Source organism: Hypomesus nipponensis, chromosome 6 (genome assembly GCF_054491055.1).
Source record: "Hypomesus nipponensis isolate SF chromosome 6, ASM5449105v1, whole genome shotgun sequence".
Lineage (NCBI taxonomy): Eukaryota > Metazoa > Chordata > Actinopteri > Osmeriformes > Osmeridae > Hypomesus > Hypomesus nipponensis.
In genome coordinates this window covers 10,455,610-10,478,761 of record NC_140366.1, presented here as the reverse complement: position 1 = coordinate 10,478,761, position 23,152 = coordinate 10,455,610, and the positions used below count along the sequence as shown (strand labels likewise).

The following is a 23,152-nucleotide window of genomic DNA, read 5'->3' as shown; positions in this document are numbered from 1 at the left end:
TTCTATATGCTTCATGTTTTGACATATTGGCTAAAAATTGTAAAACAGGCTGGTGATATGAAGATTGACCTAATGTAATGTATATAACATAATGCCATCTTGTCCCTAAAAAATAAACTCTCAGATTAAAATGCAAAATCTTCTTGTGGTAGTAAAAATTGTAGGCCTACATTAAATTGTTACATTAAATAGTTGTGACTGTCAATAGGCACGCCTATTACTTTGATAATAAAACACATTTGTTCTCCATTAATCCTTTATTTCTTGGAGTCGGAGAGAAGTGACGGGGTCCTGGTGAAAGAGGGAGAGATATTTAAGCACCTGTGCAGTCTGCTTCTTTTCTTCTTCTTTAGCTCTGCTCTCCTCCTTCTTCCAGACCTGACCGTACTTGTTATTGCAGATGACAGTCTTTTGAATCGAGCGGAGAATTGAGGCGATGATGCACAGCCCCAAAAGCAAAGCGCAACATAAAGCTTCACTGAGGCCGTTGACAAATCCCAAAACGTCAGTTATCATCTGACATTGGATACAAAAAGTCTCAAGTAAATTCAACGTGAAAAATGTTGTTGATTGAGAATGCACATCATGAAAGCACACGCACATCCTGAAAAGATGTAAGATTACGCTACGAAGCTTCAACAAAATCAGGTACAGGTGGCATGCGGTTTTGCTGAGCGACTGGAGGAGGAGCCGTAGCTCGCGGGCGGCAGAACCTGGAGAAAATAGGTAAGAAAGGGTTGGTTTTTGTCTGCATTTATTTTCAAATTGCTGCTTTATTTGCTTGCATTGTACTAGGCCTATGCTTCAGTGAACTTAGATAAGCTATATAATCATAGCCTGTAACAATTTATTTTGCCATTATATTTATTTTGTGCATTACGTCTGTGAATAGCCTGTACTTTAATTTCTGTCAAATGTCCATTATTGGATGATTAAAACACAAATAGGCTTCATAAATAGGCTATGCATTAGGTTACCGATAAAGTAATTTTCTCTCACCGTCCATAAAATATAGGCACATACAAATGATAAAAGCCAGGATAATTTCCCATGCCATGGCGTTCTTATTTTACGTCCTTACAGTGTTACCTTTTAAACCACGGTGTCACCGATCACATTCAGGTAAAGTCGATGGCTTCTACTGTTTCCCTGTAAACGAAAGTAAAAGCGCGCATCGACGTGGTGTAACTTTACTTTAAATAATGGGATTGTTAAACAACATTCCAAAATACACTTCGCCCGTAGGCTCTAACACAATTTGATACAAATAGCTTGATAGACACACACAGTTTTGAACCATTTATCGGCCTATCGTTTGTAATTTTTGATTTAATTAATTTATATTTATGGTAGTTTTGAAAAACTATATGAAAAACCATGTTCCATGATGACGTTACATCTGTCAATTTTGGTGGGATTAGGCTACTGGTGCATACATTCAGAGAGCCCTTCACACTGTCAATTTGAGAAGTGCGTAAAAATCCGAAATTACCAATGGAGCTCCAAAACACTTTACTAACTCACGCGCCTGGGAGCTATCACCATGGCAACGGACGATACACTAGAAATCAACCAGGAGCTGCAGACGAAGACCGGGCACGGAGCAGGTGCTTCTTTCCCCGGGCAGGGCTGCTGCATTAATCCTATCGAGTGTCCATTCCCCAAAGGATCCGGTCAAAGAATTAGACTTTGGTTTGAACGAGGTAAGGCATCATTACATTTTTTTTTTTAATGATTTTAGTTTGAAATAGCCCACTGACTTAGACTATCCGCAAGTGTTTGTTTTCCTAGTTAGATGGTTATGAACTATGCAAAGTTCCGCAATGTTCTAACATATTTCCATTACTCCATTACTTGGCACTCATATTTAACTAGTTCTCCTCAGTCCTCTTGTGCAATGCAATATCCTGATCTCAATTAGGCCTAGAGTATCTTCTCAAGTGAACAGGTGGAGGTACTGTAAAGCCTAATTACCAACTCCAAGCAATTACCCGCCCAACCCAAACCACCCATACAACAACAATCAATTCTTTAAAAATAACATTTGGCCTAAACATGGGTACTGATTCCGCAACTATCGCCATTTTTGGTTTAATTTCAGGTATGCCCTTGAAGAACAAGAACAGAGCAGCAGGTGGTGTGATCACCATCCACACTCCCACGCCTTTAAATCTCAAGCCTAGGGTAAGAACATTAATTTAAGAACTTAAGTAAGAACTTAATTTACTCCACTAAATGTAAAAATAAATCAATAAATCCCCCATTTATTAAGAACTTAAAAGAAAAAAACATTTAAGTGGAAACTTGCTCTCCTATCTGACACACACACACACACACGCACGCACACACACACACACATGCACACACACATACGCACACACAATCTCCTCCCTACACAGGGAGAGTGAAACAGTTAACCCTTAGTCAACAAATAATTGATCACCAGTCTCTTTTATATAAAGAGCCAGTAAGACTACTACAGTGGATCATTTGGCAGAGGTACAACACTCCTCTGCATGCATGGCTACCTTGCTATTCTTCTGCACCTGTAGGGTGTCATGTCTGAGTGGGCTGTGTTGAAGTCTCCGGGGCTGCCAGGGGGGCAGAGAAGGCAATTAGAATAGATGACAGATGTAAACCAGACGGACAGACAGACAGATCTGTGAAGCGTTCCAAACAGTTGCTTGGCATGCCTGAATGTTGAGAAAATGGGTAATCCATAGAGGAATGAACAGAATCACCTTTCATTGATTGCAAGACCGCATCAGACAGGTTTAGGCTTTCAAACACAAGGTGTGGCTGTGTTGTATCAGTGTTGGTGCTCAAGTTACTAAGTAGTGACACTACCTGTATGTGTGTTGCGCTGTGAGACACTCTGCTCCACTCAGACCACTCAGTATCTCTGTCTTGGGGTCTGTAAAAAAAAGTTTGAGTTAGCGCTCTTACACTCAAAGGACAGGAAAGAAAACCAATGTAGTTCATGAATTCATTCTTTTGTACACATCATTTATCGACATGCACAAGCAGATTGTTTGGTTTGTGTTGTTCTAGGTGACTGCAGTGGCTTGGGCAGATGTCCCCGCCTCCGTGCCTGAGAGTAGGAGGAGCCCGTACTGTCGGAGTGTCATGACGAGGAATGCAAGTCTGGGTAGAGAAAGAGGAGGAGGGGGTGGAAGAGAAGGAGGGAGAAAGAATCAGACCTGGGTTCCCAGGTCACCAAGAGGGCCCTGTGTGGATTGGCTGTCTCACTCCTCCTTCAGGCGCTTGCAGGTACTGCACCATAAACACAGAGTTGGAGACTTTGTGATCATGACATTTGTATTAGAATACACTGAAATGTAGTGAAATGTTTTTGCACACAAACCAACACTCATGTTTTCATGATTGATACTTTCTAAATTCCATCCTCAAATCAGGCTAAATTAGAGTCAGAAAACCAAGAGACAGGGAAAATCATTCAACCCCTACTGGATACTGAGAAAGGCTTCATCAAGGTAAGTACAACTGTCATATACAAAACCTACTGAAGAATGTCATATATGGGAAAATCTTTCATATTTCATAAATCATATTCCTCACCTAAACATAGTCTATGATAGACACAGTTGGAACATAGACAGCAAACATTTGCTGCCCATACTATTCAGAACATCTGTGTTTGATGTCCTGAGCCAACACCACATTCTCTGTGTGTGTGTGGTGTCGTCACAGGACCTGGAGCGTTTCCTCAGCCACCAGGAGGTTTTGGCGCTCCGTAAGAAAGAGCTTCTGCACAGGCACTGGACTGAGCGCGTGTGGACACCCATCCAGAGGACCGTGGAGGACCGAGTGACCAACTGTTGGTCTGAGGAGGCCGACCGGATCCGCAGCATGTTCATGCACTACATCAACTACTGCAACAACAAGGTAGGACAATGTCACAGATACAATAGAACACTACATCACCGATATGATATGAGACACGACATCACATCCACTACTGCACAATATAAAAGATGCAATGACACACTACAGTACATCACCGATATGATATGAGACACAATAGCAACAACAAGGTGTCACAATGTGACACAACGAACCAAGGTAGAAGTCTGTGACACTCTACTGAACCAACATTAGAACCTCTTGTCCCCTCTGTGACTGTTCCTCAGGGCTTTGTGTCCCTAGAGGATTATGACCCCCTGGAATACAACCCTCTCCTGCAAAACATTAACAAACCTCAGTTCTTCAAGGTAATATTTCCTTTTTGTTGCTTTTTCACCTCAAATATTTAATGCATTCGATACCACAAGTGTTGAAACAAGCATGTTTAAGGTTAGCTTCCCTTAGGTTACTACACCTGCCTTGAAGGACCCACTGTTCTTCCAATCCCGTGAGAGAGTAGAGGAAAAAAGGGCACTCCTTCGCTGCCAAACAGGTGATATATATTTACATTTACATTACATTTATGCATTTAGCAGACACTTTTATCCAAAGCAACTTCCAAGAGAGAGCTTTACAAAAGCGCATAGGTCACTGATCATAACAACGAGGTGGCCCCGAACATTGCGAGCAGCCAAAACATGAAGCATACATTGTGAAAACCATACACTGTAAAATTGTGAAAACCATACATTGTGTACCTAGAACTAAACACAATCTCAACATATTAATTTGTCTGTTTTCAGGTCATTTATACACACGCAGAGAAGTGGAAAAACTCATGAAGCAAAGTCTACCTCACCAAACTGTCCCCAGTGGCTGGACCTCGGAAATGTGCCCCAGGTCAGCTGACCTGCCCCTGCTGGCCTCACCCACTCACCAAGGCTCCACCTCTAGAGCTCCTCTAGTGGAGGTGGACCCTGACCTATGGAAGCTCAGCAGGTACAAAACACACGTTGTACTTATTAGTAGTTCCAGCAACTTGATGGATTTAACGTCCTGTTAGTAATTAATATTGTGTACCGTATACAATGTTATATAATCATTAAGTCTCAGTAGTTCTCATCCATGTATACAGGGACTTTTCCTACATGGTCCAATGTCAGAAGACTTCATCTGATTTCAAGAAAACAGTTGCTATTGAAACTATTCAAATGCCTTTTCATTTATAACAGTCCAGCCATACAGTCCAATACAGCATCCCCTGAACCCCTCTAGACAGGTGTTAGTCTGCCATTGTCAACCTCACCAGAGTATGTCCGTCCCTTCCAGGACTAGCGTGACTCCATACCAGCTCACAGCCACAGCCACTCCAGATAGAAGATGTCTGCAGGCTGGCTGCTGGTCGTCCAGAGGATGACCTCCATCAGGCTACGTGCTGAAAGGCTTCTACAGGCACCCCAGCTCCTCTCCTTTCCTACTCACAAGCTGACAAAATGGAAGGAGTCTCTTTTGAATGTTATGGAAATGAGGTTGAGGAAGGATGGAAGCAGAAAGAGAGACGATTGTTCTTTGGGAAATACATGAAGGAAGAGAGTAGAGAAGGACGTGTGTTATGTAGTCATACTGGGCCCTGATGCTCACAAGAGGGAAGCCAGCTATAGAATTGTCTGTCACCTTCCCAATTAAAAAGATCTTGAGAACAACACATTCTGGTATGTCACTGGTGAAAGATGGGAGCAAATTCATGTTTGATGTGCAGTAATTGTAGCCTCAAGGCAGCATCTCTTGGTAGAGACTACAGATGGTTAATGGATCTTAAAAAAAAAAGTTTATTCAAGCCGTTGATTCCCAGGGTTCTAAGGAGCATAGCTAGGTCTCTCCACCTTCGCAGTTACAATGTGACATAATAAATTCCTTCAGTGTTGTGCGACAGGTTAAAACAAACAAACAAACGTTTATTTTGTAGTGAATATTCTTTGGATATATTATAATACCTTATATTATCAGCCTTCATTTGTGCATTAGAGAAAAAATGACACAATTACAGATATAAGGTTTGAGAAGAACTAAAGAAACAATAGTTCTCTATTTTCAATGAACCGTAAAAATAATTGGCAATGTAATTTACAATTGATATTTGCATCTTCCAATATATGTATCAATAGCCTTCTGTACAAAACGTGTAAGTAAAATGTGGTATATAAATTGAAAGACTTAAGAAGTTTTCCCCAGACTACTAACTATTAACTAGAAATCAGACAGGACCAATTACAGATGAATCAAAATATTTTACAATATTCCCCAAAACAGAACATAATGAGTCACAGATAAATTACTAAAAATTAATTTCACTAAAAAGCACATTGTCCTTGGCCTGCATGTACATTTGGCAAGTCTGTTTCTCTCACTGAAGCATAATGTACAGCATCATAGTAACTGCTAGGTCGAAGATTAAAAAAAGACCCGAGCTTTTCATGTCGTTACTAGGGTCGCATCACTGTTTGTTGTGTTTGCAGAGGACAGATGTGTGTCCTCTATTTGGTCTGTTCGTAGAGTTGGAGGTCTAGTTTGACCCACACCTCTCCTGTGGGAACTTCATGCAGCAGGAGACGACGGTTTGCTGCACCTTTACTTTCCATATCCTTCTTTATGGTCGCCACGGGAACCTCTGTCCGCCCCAGGAAGTCTGTGGAGAGATACACACTGACCCAGCTGGTTCTACTATAAGTGTACTATATATCAGCTGTAAAAAAAGACATATATGAACTGTGTGTGTGTGTGAACGTGCTCGTGTGAGTGTTCGTTGTCATCTTTAATCCAGTGTGTGTGTGAGATGATTTCCACTGACCATCAGGGGAAAACTGGTCTCTTTCAAACACAGTGATGCACAAGACGTCCTGGTACAGGTCCTTGATGAAGAACTGACAGTTGAAGTTCCACTTGGGGTTGAGGGTGTCGCTGAGCGGCCGGGACGTGTAGCACTGGGCCCCCATGGTCAGCTCACAGTACGGGTTACTCTTACCTGGGGGAGGGGGATCATATATCAGGAAGCAGAAAGGACCGCTACTGTAGCATCCCTCAGAGACCACGTAGGTCATCTGGGCTATATTGAGGATAGATTCTCTGTAGGTGTGCAGAACAGAAGCTCTCACCGTTGGGCTTGCAGGCCTTGAGCTCCTGGGCCTCTATGACGGTCACCAGCAAGCGGCCGATCCCACTGGACTTGAGAGAGCGTGCTGGAGAGAGAGGGAGAGGTGAGGTGAGGGGGGGGGGGGTGGAATCAGCAGGATAGGGACACTTGCAATGGGTATAGAATACATGCTCTCTTTCTCTCGGTCTCTGGGCCTCTCTCTTTCTCTCTCACACACCTCAGAAACAAGGCAACTCACCCTGATATGCCTTTTCTCTCTTTTTCTTCTCAGTCTCGATAAAAAGCTCTGAAGCAGCTTTGATCCTCTGGACCCACGTTGTCCTAAACAACGAGTACTGTTTTGATACAGCCCAATACATCCTGTATATGTACGTTGGTGCCAATTTACTACAGTTTGTATGCATGTTCATTGTACCAGCGGGACTGCATTTTTAAAAGCTTTTTTACGATAAGCATGTTTAACTGGGTTTTGCGTGTGTCTACCGCTCATTGATGGTCTCGGTCTTGAGTGTGTACACGCGGTCGATATGTGAGATGTGGAACAACGGTTCATCGCTGGACGGGTCCGATGGCATCTTCACCAGAACCTCGTTCAGAAACAACGGCTGGAGATCCAGACAGATGAAAGAGGTTCCCAGTTAGGAATAACCTAGAACTCTAGACCAACACCAGATTATCTTCAACAAGAAACTAACCCCCCCCCCCCCCACCATCCTGAGCAGCTTCTCCCCTGTCCTCACCGTCTTGTACATCTTGAGCTGCATGCTGGACTTGGGGCTGAAGAGCTTGTCGGAGGAGGAGGAGCTGAACTGCTTGGCGGTGTGTGTGAGGAGCAGGAAGTCGTTGAAGAGGAAGGCCCACAGCTCCCGGCTGCTCTTAGTCTTGTGGAGACGCCCGCTGTGCAGTAGCTTCCGAGGCCCCAGGCAGTTGGTCAGGGAGTTGAAGACCAGGTGCTGGAGAGAGGGACGAGGAGAGACCAGGAAATGAGATTCTTTTTAAAGGATGGGAAGTGGAACAAAGAAAATAATCCTAATCTGTAGCAACATTCGATTTGAGATATGTCCACTGTATGTGTGTGTGGTATGTGCTGTACCTCTATGAGGCCGTCCGACTGGATGTGAGACTGGATCCACTCCAGCCTGTCTGAGTTCTCCTTCTCCCTGACGCCCTCATTGACCTGAGAACACAGCTCCTCCGCTCGCTCCAGAGCCTCCCTCAGGGGCCCCCGGTCCACATGGGCCTCTGCAGTGTGCTCCAGGATCTGACACACACACACACACATGTGAACACAGACACACACAAAGAGACAAATGAGTGTCTAACAGGACTCACAGACCATGGCACATGTATGCTCCTATGTGAGTGTGCATTTGTGTGTGTGTGTGTGTGTTTGTGTCAAAAAGACTGACATTCTTGATGAGTAGGGGGTAGCGGGTGATTCTCTGCATGGGCTTGAGGAGGAAGCTAGACAGGGGCATTCCTTTACAGCGGTAGTTAGTGGCGATTTTCTGTGAAGGAGCAGAGAAAAGGCCAGATAAAGTGAGGATGAGACCAAAACACAGAGACCCCTTCCATCCTTTCCACACCGTACTGGCCCCTTCTCCCCACCCTTCAGTCAAGTCCACAGGGATGTAAGTAGCATCTGTCTCACCTTGAGGAAGTCCTTAAAGTCTTGGTGGTTGTTGGTCTTGGCCTGCAGCAGGGCGGCAGCGTTGAGCTGGCAGGAGCAGAAGCGGATGTAGGGCTGCATGTGGGCCAGCTCAGAGGCCAGCAGGTCTCCTATCACCTGCACCGGCATGTTCTCCCCTCCCATCTTCTTTCGCACGCGCAGCGCCCTGCACACCACACCACACCACTGCTGTCAGTACACACTGTTCAGTTCCCAAACATCTCCACAAAGTCTCCACTTCAATGGCTTTCTACAGGGAGGGTGCAGATGGCTGTCTAAGGGTCCTGATCTGTACAGTAATGTATAAGGACTGCCTCAGCCAGTCTTACTTGAGCAGTTTGGTGTTACACATAATCAGCTCTCTCCAGTTGACGAAGATAACCCCCATCTCAGCCTCTGTGAGACGGCCAGACTCAGACATGGGTCTGTGGAAGACCTGTTATACACACACACACACACACACACACACACACACACACACACACACACACACACACACACACACACACACACACACACACACACACACACACACACACACACACACAAACACCCATTTCAGTGTTTCTAACCTGATGTGTGCAATACAAGTGTGTGTGTGTGTGTGCTACCTCCAGCACCAGCTCCAGGTCCTCCAGGTAGGTCTCCTCAGTCTGAATGAGCTCATGGATGTAGCCCTGCCTCTTCCTCTCCTGGGGGGTCATGGTGTCCAGGGTCATCAGGTCAGCACACCCTAGAGCCCCCAGCAACACACACACTTTGAGACCAAACACAGCACACACGTGTGTTTCTGAACGCCGTGTGCGAGCGCATGTTCAAATGGATGCTTTAGAATGGATGTATTAAGCATATACAGTATGTGCACACATTTGTAACATGTGTGTGTGTGTGTGTTTGTATTGAGTGTGACGTCAACAAACGACCCACAGTTGCTGTGTTAAAACCATCTCTTTATTACTAGCTCCATGTTGTGTATGGACATGATCAGACCAATATGAGGCAGGTTGGATTACAGGCCTGGTGAGCAATTACATCAGACAGTTGTATTCGAGGTGAGATAGATTTTGAGGAAACTTTGATTTCACTGTAGTGGGTTAACACAATCAAAAGCAACCCCAGTGTTAGACAGCATTTGAAAAAGGTATTTTATGCAGGTCATACTGGAAACCATACCTATTCAAGATATAGCAGGCAATGCTAACGCTAGACTAAACGAACACAAGCACCTCCAATGGGGGGTGTTGACCACAGGTGATTGCATAGAAGTGAGTGAGCGGCTGCAATATGCACTGGTACACTGACTAGTTGGATGAAACTCAACTATCTATCCATGGTTCCTGCCTCAGTCACTCCTAGGTGGGGTTGGAAAACCAGATTCTGTCTCCTGATGTTCAACATGGAGACGAGGAGAGAGAATGTAAGAAATCAAGGAAAGATATTTGAGATTCGGCCCTTTTGTGTCGCTGGTGATGTACAATATTGACAAACTGAGAACATTCTTCGTATATGCAGCACTTAACATAAGCTAGTTGATCTAGGTCTAGGCAATGATTCTCTAACCTAAGATCTTTATTGGTCCAGATACTGCAGCCAAGGTATATATGTATTTGTATATACAGTATTTAACAGAATTTGTGTCAGTGTAAATGACCCTGTGAGTGATCTCTAATGCAGATACACAGCCTCAGTGTTAGAAAATGTAAAGGCTTTTAGTTAGCCAAAATGACTGTTTACAATGCAATATTAGAATACTGTATTCAAAGTGTTATAAGATGTATATATTTCTTTATATATTTACGTCTAAAGCAAAACTACACATTCTATGATTCTGACATCATCTCAACTTAAAGAGGCCATATTAAATCCAGCTGCCTCTCTCACTTGGTTAGTTAGTGGAGACTAGGGGAATAGAAAGAAAAGGAGAGGAAGAAGACAGGACACAGACAACAGAGAAATAACAAGAGTTAGGAATTAGAAAAGAAAAGTAAGGAAGCTAGAGAGAGGACAGAAGAGCAAGTCCTAAACAATTGACAAAGCAGAAAGCAGAAGAGGTCTTGCTGGCAGTTTGGGTCGGAACATCCTGGCGGAACAGGGCATTCTGAGCTCTGATTGGCTCAGAGAGGGAGAGGAGGAAGAGGGGGAGGAGGGAGAAGAGAGAGCCAGTGCTACTGTCCTACAGAAAGAGATATGCAGCGGAGGAGAGGAAGGGGGTAGTGAGTGTGATGAGGACAGATGGAGGGAGAGAGAGACAGCAGTCATTAATATTATAATCTATCAATTTAACCTATGAGATAATTTGTGTAGGTTAAATTGCCGTTGAATGCAATCTGCATTTTCAGTCCTATTAAAAATCACCACATTTTTATAACCTTTTTAACAAACAATTTCACAGTGGGTGATGAAAATGTAAAAATGTGCGTACTTATGTTTAAATGTAATACGTGACTTATAAAACATGTTTGTCAAGTGATAGTTTTTCTATGTATACTGTATGTGTGTGTGGGAGTTCATGGAGTTTGGTCTAATTAGGCATTCAGTATGTTCTGCATTGTTAACAACGACCAACTGCTGTTGAGGGACCACATACATGAATACTGATCACACACACACACACAAACACACGTACACACCAAACACACACACACATACACACTCTCTCTCTCCAGCTTTCTTTATAAGGAACCCCCCATGACTCAGTATAGAGTGCAAGGACAATTTAAAGACAAGATATTCTATTAGAAATGATATAACCCTCCAGCTGTTTTCAAGCCCAGATTGTGTTTACCACGTACCACTGTCAGTATGTGTTAGTGCTCACACCCACAACAGGAAGTGCAGTGAAACACAGATCCAGATCCATCACCAGACCCAGACCCTCGTCTCTCTGTCTGTACTTACTCTGGATATCTCCACACTCTCGCATGATCTCGGACTCAGCTGCACCTGCAGCCAGTGAGTATCGGGCCAGGTCAAGCAGTGAGCAGATAGATATACACCACGTAGAACAGACAGCACTCCCTATCGATCATAAGAGCGCAGTGACACCTGTGCGGCTCTCTCATATGTGTCTCGATCACCTGGTCAGTGCACATCATGGCCGTAGTCAGGGCTAGGCACAGATGTGGTCTAGGTATCCCAGTACTAAGCTGCTGCGTTAAGTCTCCATTGTTAGGTTGCTGACAGGGACTGGGGGTGGGACTCACATTGTTGGCTGGGGTCGCACTCTGTGGTCATCTTGATGTAATTGGTGGGCAGCAGGCCCGTGACCCCGTTGACCTCTCCCCTCCACCAGTCCGGGTTGTTTTTGTCCAGCACGCTGATTAGCTGACCCTTGGAGAAGCTCATCTCGTCCTGGTTGGCTGCGGTGTAGTCGTACATGGCGATAACCTGGCACACTGGAGGGGAGGGTGTTGTGGAGAGGGGGGGGGGGGTGGAGAGGGGGAGGGATTCTCAGGGATTCTAGTTTCTTTTACACTTAGTCATCCCCTGAAAGGTATTCATGTGTAGTGAACAGCCCTGTTCTAGTCCTGTCCTAGTGGTGCTGACCTGGTACAGGTGCAGGTGTTGACTTGCCGCTGGTAGGACCTAGGAGCTTGACATGGGAGGAATGGAACCAGCCCCTTTGACGCTTCTTACCTCTGGCCTAGCGGACATGGAGACGAAAAGAGAGAGGCAAACACACATGATCTCCTATTTCATGTACAGCACATGACAACTCCTTCCAAATATCATGCAGATATCATGCGTCTAGTCTACCGTCTAGTCTACCGTCTAGTCTACCGTCTAGTCTACCGTCTCACTCTCACCACACTGACCAGACAGTCACTTGTCTCTGGTCGCATCTCACTTGTCTGAGGTAGCGTAGCTCCCTGTCTCCTATACTCTGTTTACATCAAACCCAAGTGGCCTATGGGGCCAGTACACTGTTCAAACAAGCACAACTAAAATACTGTGAGGATTGCTTGGATGTCTGGTATCTGATGTGATAAACACAGTGGGTGTGGTGCAGATGCACAGTTTGCAGTCCAGCCTGTTCCTCCTACCTGCAGTTCCCCCAGCCACCAGCCGGAGGAGTTCTTGGCCAGGACTACGATTAGTTGTCCTGGTGACAGACTCAGCTGCTCAGTTGTCAGGGCAACAGCAGTTGTGATGGTTTGGGCAATCTCTGTTGACCAATCAAAATCCCCCATAGACTTAGAGATTAGGTCAACGCCATCTGGGTGGGAACACTAACTCCATAAGGGGATGGCTTTTTATTTGGATTTATGTGTGTGTCTGTTTGTGGTCACAAACTCAATCCTCACCAGGCTTCTTGGTTGGGCCCCCAGGTCTTGTTACCTGAAAAATAATGGAACTGATTACAAAACCTTAATCCTTCACCTACTGACTGTCGAGAGACACACATTCAAGGTCAGAATCTAGGACGAAGGCCAGTCTTAGGATCCCATGCTCCTGAAGTTACAGTAGGATCAATGTGCTCCATGCAGCCCTTCACGTCACATCAAGGTTTAATTTATTACATGTTGAGAAGACTGATGGGTTAGGATTCAAACCTAGACGACCACTGTAGTTTTGACTGACCTCTGGTTCCATAGGCTTGACATAGTTGGAGGGAAACACCCCCGTTTTATCTCCTATACACCCACGCCACCACTCGCCCTCACGCTCCGTAACCATGACGACGTCCCCCTCGACAAACGTCAAGTCTCCCGCCTCGGGGCTCTCATAGGTGTACAGTGCCACGTACTCTGGTTGGAGGAGAGTCCGGTCAATTCATTGACAGATGACGGATGGGCCATTCCAATTGGTCGAGACTACACAGAGGCATAGATGGAGGCACACCTACCCTCCAGCTGGCTGTCTGAGGAGTCCAACTCATCCACGCTGGAGTATATGTGTCTGACAAACACACAGGTACAAGAGGACCTCTTTACACACCCTGCTCATAGACCACACACACACACATCCACCATACACTGTCTGTACATGCAGTTCAAATGAGGTTGTGTGAGTGTGTGCGTGCGTCAGCACCCATAATGAGCCAATGGCAGTGTGTGTATCATTACTCTGTGCTGCTGTTGCCCGTCTCCACAGTGACATAGTGTTTGGGAAACCAGCCCTGGGTCCCGTTGAGCTGCCCCAGCCACCAGTCCTCCCTCTTCTGCAGCACGCTGATGACGTCATCCTGGGAGAAGCTCAACAGCGTGGTGATGACGTCACTGGAGGTGAGGTTGAGCTGGGTGTCTGAGGAGGCCGACCAGGAGGAGAGAGCCCTGGCTAGGAGGGGAGCAGGGGACTGGGACAGGAGGAGGAAGAGGAGGAGGTGGAGGAGGAAGAGGAGGAGGTGGAGGAGGAAGAGGAGGAAGAGGAGGAGGTGGAGGAGGAAGAGGAGGAAGAGGAGGAGGAAGAGGAGGAGGAGCAGGAGGTGGAGGAGCAGGAGGAGAAAGAGGAGGAGGGGGAGGAGGAAGAGGAGGAGGAGCAGGAGGTGGAGGAGGAAGAGGAGGAGGAGCAGGAGGTGGAGGAGCAGGAGGAGAAGGAGGAGGAGGGGGAGGGAGGGAGGGAGAGGAGGAGCTGAACTATAAGACACCACTGAATGCTAGACCCTATGAGGTAGTAGATGTGTGTGTGACCTAGAGAATACATATCTGACTACAGCTAAAAATATCAACTAGTGCAGATATGATGTTTGTGTGTATGTGTGTGTGTGTGAGTCGGTGTTAGCCAGCCAGACCTTGTCCCAAGGCACAGACAGTATCTCTGCCAGAGCCTGTCTCCAGCCCAAATGCTCTCTCCATAGTTCCTCCCACCAGGAAACCAAGCTGGCCTCAAGAATGAACAACTACAGCTGGAAATGAACTGTGCCCCTTAAAATCACACTGATGTCCTGCTACTCCAACAACGGGCTTCATTTTATTTCCTTGGCATGTGCCATATCCCCTGCCCCCAATTCACTTTGCTTTTTGAAATATGACACTAGGTCAGTATGTAGGAAATAACTTGGCCATTGTGCTGTTTATTGGCCTGCTTCATCTGCCATACCGCCTATTCAGTCCTACGGTATCAGTTTTATGTCTGGAGGGTTGGAAACAACAATCTGGGTGGAATGGAACACAGCCCAGATTCTTCTGAAATGGAACAAGAACCACCAAGGTATATTTCATCTGTGAAGTTAAACATCGCCCACATCCAGTGTTTTTACCTGTGAGGAGTCTGAGGGGGAGGTTCCTGGGCTTGGGGAGGAGTTTGGCCCTGCAACTGTTGCCTCCTGGGCTGGTATTCTGGGTGTGTGCAAGAGAGATAGAGAGACAGCGAGAGCGATAGAGAGAGAGAAAAACAAAGAGAGAGAAAGAGAGAAGTAGAGTGAGAAAAAAGAGAGAGACAGACAGACCGACAGAGAAAGACAAAGATGGAGAGAGAGAAAAAGAAAGAGAGTGGAAAAAGGTGCATCACTTTTATTATCAGTGCAAATAAGGAAAACCAAATAAAGAAAGAAGGTGAAGGTAGACGGTTAGAATGTGTCCTTGGTTTCTCTTATCTCTCACCCCAATGTGGGTGGTGGAGGGGGGCAGGTGGGGGGTAGGAGGGCCAATCCAGGGGCAGGGGCTGTTTCGGGGGCAGGGCATTTCTCGGCATAGCTCTCAGGGAACCAGCCCCTGTTCCCATGGTAACTTCCACATAGCCAGCCTGGCTCTCCAGTAGTCTCCTGGTCCACCTGCATGAAGGGAGACGTAGCTGTCATGACGTGCGTGTGTCTGATCACTATGGAAACATTCGGCCCTATTATCTCCGTCAGTTTGAGGATATCTTGGTGTGTGTTTGGGTGTGTCGCACCTCTATCAGACAGTCTGCCTCCAGACTGAGCTCGTCAGAATTGCGGGCCGGGAAGGGGTACAGAGCACGGTAGGTCACCAGGGTCAACGACCTCTGGGCACTCATCAAGGGGTGGGCTCCTCCTGTCTCCAGTTGCACGGTCCTCCTCCTCTCTTCCTCGTCGTCTTTCCTCCTCCTTCTCTCCTCCTCCTGGGCTTGCTCCTGGGTGGCCCGCAGACGGGCCTGCGCCTCTTTCTCCTCCTCCTCCCTCTGCTTGGCCCTCTGCTCCTCCTCCAGTCTCCTCTGACGGGCCTCCTCCTCCTCCTCCCTCTGTCTCCGCTCCTGTTCTCTCCGCTCCTGCTCTCTCTTCTCCTGCTCTCTCTTCTCCTGCTCTCTCTTCTCCTGCTCTCTCCTCTCCTGCTCCTTCCTCTCTTCCTCCTTCCGATCCTGCTCCCTTTGTTCCTGCTCCAGCTTGGCCAGTCTGACAAGGTCAAGCACCGTAAAACACATGCTCACAAGACACCTGTCTAGACATCATACGACCTGAGCTTCTAAAGGTGTGATATAACCTAATACTAAACAACACAATAATATAATCCGTGATTTTACTCATAATATACATGTATGTATGTATGTATGAAGTGTGCAAAATGGTACTACAAGTATACATATGTAGGAGTGTGAGATAGCGACCTGGCAGCCTCCTCCTCTTCCCTCCTCTTCCTCTCCTTCTCTTCGACCCGACGCTTCCCCAGCTCTCTCAGTTTGAGCTCCTTGACTCTGTAGAGATCTTCCAGCACAGCCTGCTGCCTCCCCTGCTTCTCCCTCAGCTCCTAACACAACCAAAAACACACACAGTCAACTTTCAGGACTGACTGTACAACCACAACTTTGTTTCAGTACATGCAGCCACATACATTCCATTTGACTGTTCATAACTGTTCAAAACACAAACATCACCAGTACAGCCACATACATTGTAAAAATAGCTTTGGAACATGTGTTTACATTTATTGTTAAACAGGTAGCATTTAATATACATTTTTTATGTGTTGTATCATGAGGAAATGGTGTTGATGTCATGGAGGGAAAGCAAAAGAATGAAGAAAAAAACAAGGGTGAAGAGAGCTACACAACAAAGGCTGATGTCATATAATACCATAGGCTCCCCCCCCAAAAAATAAGAAAAAGATTGACAAGAAAAAGCAAGCATATCAAATCTCCACAGGAAGAAAAGAAAGGTGGTGGGATTCAAGTAATGAGAGCTTGACAAGGGGAAACCCTGGGAGATGGAAGAACAGGGGAGGAGCGGAGGAGGATGGAGGGATGAAAGAAGATAGTGAGAAGAACAACCTTGATGAGGAGGAACAGTTGGCTGAGACAGCCCAGCAGAGAGAGCAGACCCTGTAGAACACAGTCATCCATGTCCCCAAACTACGATAGGAAGAGGAGCACGAGGGGGGGAGGGAGGGTGAGAGGGAGAGGGGGGGCGCAAGGAAGGAGAGGACGCAGGGAAAAGAGGAGAGGCGAGGAGTGAGACAGAGAATTGATAGAGAGAGAGAGAGAGAGAGAGAGAGAGAGAGAGAGAGAGAGAGAGAGAGAGAGAGAGAGAGAGAGAGAGAGAGAGAGAGAGAGAAAGAGAGAGAGAGACAGAGAGAGAGAGAGAGAGAGAGAGAGAGAGAGAGAGAGAGAGAGAGAGAGAGAGAGAGAGAAAGAGAGAAAAGAGAGAAAAGAGAGAGAGAGAGAGTAAAGGACACAAAGTAAAGAGAGGGCCCCAAACAAAGACTGAGAGAGACAGAGATACAAGGAGACAGAGATAGGGAGACAGAGAGAGGAGTGCGGGGCAAGAGATGACAAGAACAAGGCAGAGCAGAGGTATACAGGGGCAAATATGGAGAGGGGGAACAGGTCCATTGCAGGAGAGATGGTGAGGGTCAGAGACAAAAGGAAAAGAGAGTGTAGGGTTAGACGACACCACAGAAAGAATGTTGGAAAACAGGAGAGAGCAGGTTTTACCAGAGAAAAGCATTAGTATTACATCCTGTTCTAATGCAAGAGTCGAGAGAGGATGATGCACCAGGTATCAAGTTATTAACTAGCTTTGTGTCGATGAATGGAGTTAGTGCCACAGGGACATTTGTGTGTGTGTGTGTGTGCATGTTAAGGGTTACGTAAACGTTTGCAGTGAGATAATTTCTCATGTTACAGAGGACACCTCTATTCTATTCCGAGTAAGATCCAACCAAGACTCGTCCATGTCAGGGCTATGGGGGTCAAGACTGGTCTGGTCTGTGTCAGAACTATGTCTATAATGGTCTATGTCGTGTCGTTTGTGTGCGTGTATATATATGTCTATAGTGGTCTAGACTGATCTGATCTATGTCAGAACTAACTTCAGGGTCATAGTCTTCTAGGTTGGTCTGGTCTGTCTGGTGTATAGAGGTCTAGGCTGCTCAGTCTGGTCCATGTACAGGTGATGTGTGGTGGTCTCGGACCGTGATCTCCTTGTTGTACTGGTCCATCAGGGCTAGTTTGCTGGTGGTCTCTCTCTCCAAGGTATCCAGCTGGTCCTTCAGCCTCCTGCAGGCCACGCCCTTCTCCGCCATGCCCCCGCTCACAGAACTCAGTGTCTCCGCTGCAAGGCAAAAGTGCAAAGGTTAGCTGGACAAATCATGTTGTATACTGTATAGTATTTGAATAGTGTTGTGTGTGTACGAGGGCATGTACCGATTTGTGTGTGTGTGTGTGGGTGTGTTTGTGTGGGGGGGGTACTGTTGCTTACAGGGAATGTTGTTGAGGTTTATGTTGCGTAGTGTCTCATTAAGCTTCTGCTGCTCTGGCACTAGCTGGGAGAGCTTCCTCTGGCAGTCCTGCGGACAAACACACACACACACAGACACAAACAGACACACACACACACACACACACACACAGGGTGAGTATTTTGGGGCAGGGAGACCGTGGGTGGTGTAAACGGAGGGTCCTGACATACCTCAAACTGCAGTTGGAGGGTGTTGATCTCCGAGATCCTCCCATCTCTCTTCTGATTGACGAGGTCCAGCTCTGCCTTCTGAATACGCCTCTTGCTCTGGGCGTCACGGAGACAGTCGGAGATCTGCTTGTGCTTGCTGCCCTGGGAGACGGAAATAATGGACAACAGCACTGACCAATCGGATGTAGTTTGATACTTGTATGTATATTGCGTGTGATTTTTGTTGCGTGAGTGTGTGTGTGTTTGTGTGTGTGTCCAGTATGTCTAACCACAGCCTCCAGCTCCATCTCCAGGCTCTTCTTCTTGGCCCGGAGCTTCAGAATCTCCTCCAGCTCTCTTTGCTTCTTCTTTCCCAACTCTTCCTTCTTCCCTCGCTCCCACTCCACTCGCTGCTGGCGTTCCAGCTCCTACTCACAGACAGAGAAAAGAAGGGGGGAAAGGGGAGGAGAGAATGTGAAAGTGAGATGTAATGAAATAGAGAGAGGAAGAGACAGATTGAATGTGAAAGAGAGAGATGGAAAGAAATAAAGAGAGAGACAGAAAGAGAAATGACGGAAGGAGATAAGGAATAGTTGTGATATATAAAGAAGGCCTGGGGTTAAATATACAATATGTAAATCCACATATACACGCATGCTTGCATGCGCCATAAAACACACAAAAGAAAACGGGAATAACTCTCTACCCACCTCATTCTTTTCCAGCTCTCTAAGTCTCTCCTCCTCCCTCTGTCTCTCCATCTCCCTCTGTCTCTCCATCCTCCTCTCCTCCTCCAGGCGCCTTCTATTCTCCTGCTCCCGCGCCTCTCTCTCCTTCCTCTCCTGCGCCTCCTTCCTCTCCTTCTCTCTCCTCTCTCTCTCTTTCCTCTGCTGTCCCTCTAAAGTCAGTCTGCGTTTCTCCAGCTCTGCGCTGCCCCGTACAAAGTTCTCCTTCAGCTTGTCCTCAAACGACACTTTGGATGGTGTTAAGAGGGCGGGAGGGAGGGTTAGAAAGAGGTTGATGGAAATATAGATGTGACAGTTGTTCATGACTCGTATGTGCCCTTTCTGCATTAAGATGTAATCATATTATGAGCTTGTGCTTGTTGGTGTGTGTGTACCATTGCTCTTGGGCCTCTGAGTGCTCTCCGAAGGCTCAGTTCCATCTATATGTCCAGTGGAGATGTAGGGCACAGTTCCATTCACTAGCTCAGTGGACCTGCCTCCTCTGGGAGAAAACACAGAAGGAGACAGTAGTATAAGCATCCATCCATCTTACAATAAACAGGTTCCACTGATGGATTCTTGAGCTTTGTGTGTGTGTGAGAGTGTGTGGGTGTATGCTTGTAAGAGAGTATGTGTATGTGAGTATGTGTATGTGTGTGTATGTGTGTGTGTGTGTGTGTGTGAGAGAGAGAGAGGCAGAGATAGTGAGTTTGTGTGTGTTACCTGAGAGAGGGGGGTATCAGATCAGCAGGCAGGGTGAGAGGCAGAGGATGTCCAGTCTTGGCCATGTCTACCAGGTGCATGGCCAGAATAAACTCCTCAGCTCTCAACTGGCCGTCCTTATCCACATCAGCCAGGGTCCTACACACAAGCATGTACACACACAGACACACTATCAGAATTATAATACACGGCAAATCTGGTTTTGTCCTAGTTTATGATGAAGTTGTTATTTGAGAACATACCCACACGCACTCAAGCCAACATCAGCCCCCCCCCCCCCCACACACACACACACACACACACACACATGCTACCCACCAGATGGTAGCTAGCTGGGTCTGGGTCAGGTGGGAGGCTGTCAAAGCATTCCTAACCTGAGGCCCTAAAACACAGGAGATGAGATAGATCATGAGATAGTGACCCCAACAGCTTCAGGATGCAGAGGAGGCTGATCGTAGTCTTGACAAGTCACAGCCACCTAGAACGGTGGTCAAGACCAGTCAGTGAGTGGGTCCATTATGTTCAAGTGTGTGGTCATGCAGTCCTGTGTGTGGCTCATGTGTGGTCGAGTGTGGTTGCCATGCCCACCTGAGAGGTAGCCACTCATGAGCTTGTCCAGCCCGTTGAACTGCTGACGGTACTTGAGACGCGAGGCCTGGGGCACCGCCCAATCGCACAAGCCCGTCTTAGGGGAGTTGCTGGCCAGAGAGGTGGTGGAGGATGAGTTAGAGCTAAGAGGGAAGAGAGTGAGAGAAAGAGAGAGAGATGTTGATGATTTTTTGTTGTAAGTCATTAGTCAGTCAAATGTAATATAAATAGTCAAAAAGGTATCCACAAATGACACCCCTCTGAGAGAAAGAGACAGAGAAAGACGGGGAGAGAGAGAATAAGGACAACATAGAAAAAGAAAAAAGAGAGTGGGGGATAAGCAGAAAAGGATATCAAAGAAGGGAGAGCGACGTCTTAAATATATCCTGCATTTGATATAACAGATATCCATGCAGTGCGTTCCATCTTCTGCTGTTCCAGCACCTCTGTGACTGAGTGCCCCAGGTAGAGATGCTTCACTTCTGCCCTGCTTTTCCTCCCTCTGTCGTATCCACTACTTTACTTACACTCACTAATTGCCTGGAAACTCCCTGGTGATGTTTCTTGAGATCTTAATTAGTTGCTCAGGAGGAGGGAGGAATCTGGCACGCTCTGTCGGCCATGGGGGCTCAGACTGCCTGGTTGCAAACATTTCCTGACTTCTTCATTAACTTACACTGTAGCCATCGGCCATTTTGGGTCTATATTGTAGAAATAAACAGTCGTCAATAAACAGGAGTTGTGTGGGAATGACTCACAAGCTGGTTGAGTTTGTTCATTTCATAAGAATGCAACCCAAGCAAGGGTGTAAACCCACAGCACTCCCTTGAGACTGACAGAGGATCAGATAGACAATGAGACAAGCAGGTGAGGGATGATACCTCCGCCACAGGGTGTGTGTGTATGTGACTGTGTGCGAGGGAGGGAGGGCGTGTGTGTGTGTGACTGTGTGCAAGGGAGGGAGGGCGTGTGTGTGACTGTGTGCGAGGGAGGGAGGGCATGTGTGTGTGTGTGTCTGTGTGTGAGGGAGGGAGGGCGTGTGTGTGAACGAGAGAGAGTGAACAAGAAACAATGTGTCTTTGTATGTGTGTGTGTGTAAGTGTATATGTGTGTGCATACATACAGTACACATGGGTTGGTGTGCACTCCAGCAGGGTTGTGGTGTAACTACTTGCATTGCCTTTAATCAAACAATGAGGAATGTGTGTGAGGACCGACAAGTCAGTAAACATGGGGCTGTGACGAGGAAAACCAACAATGCTTCCTCCACGGCCACTGCCTCTAAGTACATGTGCTGTTGTTAAATAAGCAATGCACATATGTGCAGCAAACACACACACACACACCCTCTAATTATGTTTTTTTTTTTCCTTCTTCCTCCCTCTCTCAAATACACCTGTTGTTACAAACACGAGGAAGTCATTAAAGCATAACAAAGTGATGAGTGGTTCATGTTGGCACCCTTTCTCTTTACTTCAATACCACATGAACAATGTTTCTGGGCCATTTCATTTTTGTGTCAAACAGTGAAACAAAAATAATTTTTCTCTCACTGGTAACGAGTCCTGCTTTCTCTTTCTGAAACACATGGACTACTTCGACATGGTTCGGAGGAAACATTCCTAAACCTGTCTCTTCTCAGGCAGGCATACTTGATGGAAAGTCTACAAGCCACAGCCAGCAGTCAACCAGTGTCCTTCTTACATTCGAGATTTAACTTGCAGGACTTAGGCCTCATCATGTAATACTACCACTTCCTGTTTATTACCATTTACTTGCACTGTGTATGATCATCTACTTCATATGTACTTCCTGGTTCTTACCTGCTGGAGCCCAGGTCTAGGAGGGAGTTGGCTTTGGACATTCCTGTGGATGGAGAGAAGGCCATCGGGGAGGAGAAGCTAGAGAGAGGGGGAGCTAGAGAGAAAGAGAGAGACAGAGAGGGGGGGAGAAGGATGGGAGGGTCATGAAAAGTGTTTCAAGATCAATAATCAGTTTATGTGTAAGGGAGATACAAGCCTGTGAGTATGCTTGCATGTGTCCAAATAAATGTACATACACGTGTTCTGAAAAGTGTGTATTCATAAAAATACATATGCCAATACGGCCTACAAGAATTCTCTGCAAGTCTGTTCTTGCGTGTTTGTAGATTTCTAATCTTATCCTCCTGCCCAATCACACAGGCACACACTCACAGCAAGTTCATGACTAACACACACACACATGTATGATACACAATGCTGTTTCCATCTCTCCAGGGAAGCAACATCTGTCTCATCTCTCAGTCACAGCAGAGAGAGAGGGGCCGAAAGAAAGAGCGAAAGAGAGAAAGCAAGAGAGAGAGAGAGACCCACGGACTCTGAGAGATTCACGCGCTAATGGGTCTCTTTTCATGCCATTAATTGCCGTTGAAACAGAGAAAGGGGGATGGAGGGGACACACAAAAAGGGAGAGAACGAAGCGAGCGAGTGTGACAATGACAAGAGACAAGGACGAGATGGCGGGAGAGAAAAAGGGAACCCAAGAGCACAAGCGAGACAGATCGGACACAAAGGAAGAGAAGGTGCGCGCGCGTGTGTCGGAAGGCGACAGGGAAGATGAGAGAGAAAGACGGACCGAGAGAGACAAGACCGTCAGAGAGAGAAGGAGAG

At 46.5% G+C, this 23,152-nt stretch overlaps 2 protein-coding genes and 1 long non-coding RNA gene across 3 annotated transcripts in view; 1 reads left to right on the top strand and 2 right to left on the bottom strand.

The window, feature by feature from the left end:
• Positions 1-1,494: 1,494 nt before the first annotated feature.
• Positions 1,495-5,681, top strand: LOC146286992 (uncharacterized). Its single transcript, XM_084699410.1, has 9 exons — positions 1,495-1,703; positions 2,102-2,184; positions 3,052-3,270; positions 3,417-3,494; positions 3,712-3,906; positions 4,152-4,232; positions 4,330-4,417; positions 4,668-4,863; positions 5,194-5,681. The coding sequence occupies exons 1-9, from the start codon at positions 1,544-1,546 to the stop codon at positions 5,279-5,281; spliced, it is 1,188 nt and encodes a 395-aa protein (XP_084555536.1). The 5' UTR covers positions 1,495-1,543; the 3' UTR covers positions 5,282-5,681.
• LOC146286993 (uncharacterized) lies at positions 2,245-4,419 on the bottom strand. The gene is made up of 4 exons (XR_014758414.1): positions 3,580-4,419; positions 3,201-3,273; positions 2,848-2,914; positions 2,245-2,591 (listed from the first exon to the last, which is right to left on the bottom strand). It is a non-coding gene; the product is annotated as an uncharacterized LOC146286993 (long non-coding RNA).
• LOC146286991 (intersectin-2-like) overlaps positions 5,674-23,152 on the bottom strand; it is a 28,290-nt gene continuing 10,811 nt past the window's right edge. Inside the window, exons 8-40 of the mRNA XM_084699408.1 lie at positions 22,325-22,418; positions 20,502-20,644; positions 20,232-20,295; positions 19,914-20,051; positions 19,586-19,692; positions 19,176-19,438; positions 18,756-18,893; positions 18,487-18,627; positions 18,277-18,364; positions 17,990-18,129; positions 16,188-16,327; positions 15,516-15,975; positions 15,227-15,396; positions 14,884-14,962; positions 13,751-13,980; positions 13,531-13,583; positions 13,266-13,432; positions 12,989-13,022; positions 12,728-12,849; positions 12,231-12,327; positions 11,888-12,079; positions 11,583-11,627; positions 9,296-9,417; positions 9,014-9,120; positions 8,667-8,850; positions 8,425-8,523; positions 8,109-8,276; positions 7,756-7,968; positions 7,499-7,620; positions 7,254-7,336; positions 7,017-7,100; positions 6,713-6,886; positions 5,674-6,550 (exon numbers count right to left, since the gene is read on the bottom strand). Coding sequence (XP_084555534.1) covers positions 6,399-6,550; positions 6,713-6,886; positions 7,017-7,100; positions 7,254-7,336; positions 7,499-7,620; positions 7,756-7,968; positions 8,109-8,276; positions 8,425-8,523; positions 8,667-8,850; positions 9,014-9,120; positions 9,296-9,417; positions 11,583-11,627; positions 11,888-12,079; positions 12,231-12,327; positions 12,728-12,849; positions 12,989-13,022; positions 13,266-13,432; positions 13,531-13,583; positions 13,751-13,980; positions 14,884-14,962; positions 15,227-15,396; positions 15,516-15,975; positions 16,188-16,327; positions 17,990-18,129; positions 18,277-18,364; positions 18,487-18,627; positions 18,756-18,893; positions 19,176-19,438; positions 19,586-19,692; positions 19,914-20,051; positions 20,232-20,295; positions 20,502-20,644; positions 22,325-22,418 — 4,613 coding nt within the window. The 3' untranslated portion in view covers positions 5,674-6,398. The remainder of the gene's footprint in view (positions 6,551-6,712; positions 6,887-7,016; positions 7,101-7,253; positions 7,337-7,498; positions 7,621-7,755; positions 7,969-8,108; positions 8,277-8,424; positions 8,524-8,666; positions 8,851-9,013; positions 9,121-9,295; positions 9,418-11,582; positions 11,628-11,887; positions 12,080-12,230; positions 12,328-12,727; positions 12,850-12,988; positions 13,023-13,265; positions 13,433-13,530; positions 13,584-13,750; positions 13,981-14,883; positions 14,963-15,226; positions 15,397-15,515; positions 15,976-16,187; positions 16,328-17,989; positions 18,130-18,276; positions 18,365-18,486; positions 18,628-18,755; positions 18,894-19,175; positions 19,439-19,585; positions 19,693-19,913; positions 20,052-20,231; positions 20,296-20,501; positions 20,645-22,324; positions 22,419-23,152) is intronic.

Excerpts from the sequence above, each read along its gene's own strand:
- LOC146286992 (XM_084699410.1), top strand. The coding sequence starts at position 1,544 with ATGGCAACGGACGATACACTAGAAATCAACCAGGAGCTGCAGACGAAG. Across the intron at positions 1,704-2,101 it reads TAGACTTTGGTTTGAACGAG|GTATGCCCTTGAAGAACAAG; the intron begins GTAAGGCATCAT and ends GTTTAATTTCAG. Across the intron at positions 4,418-4,667 it reads ACTCCTTCGCTGCCAAACAG|GTCATTTATACACACGCAGA; the intron begins GTGATATATATT and ends GTCTGTTTTCAG.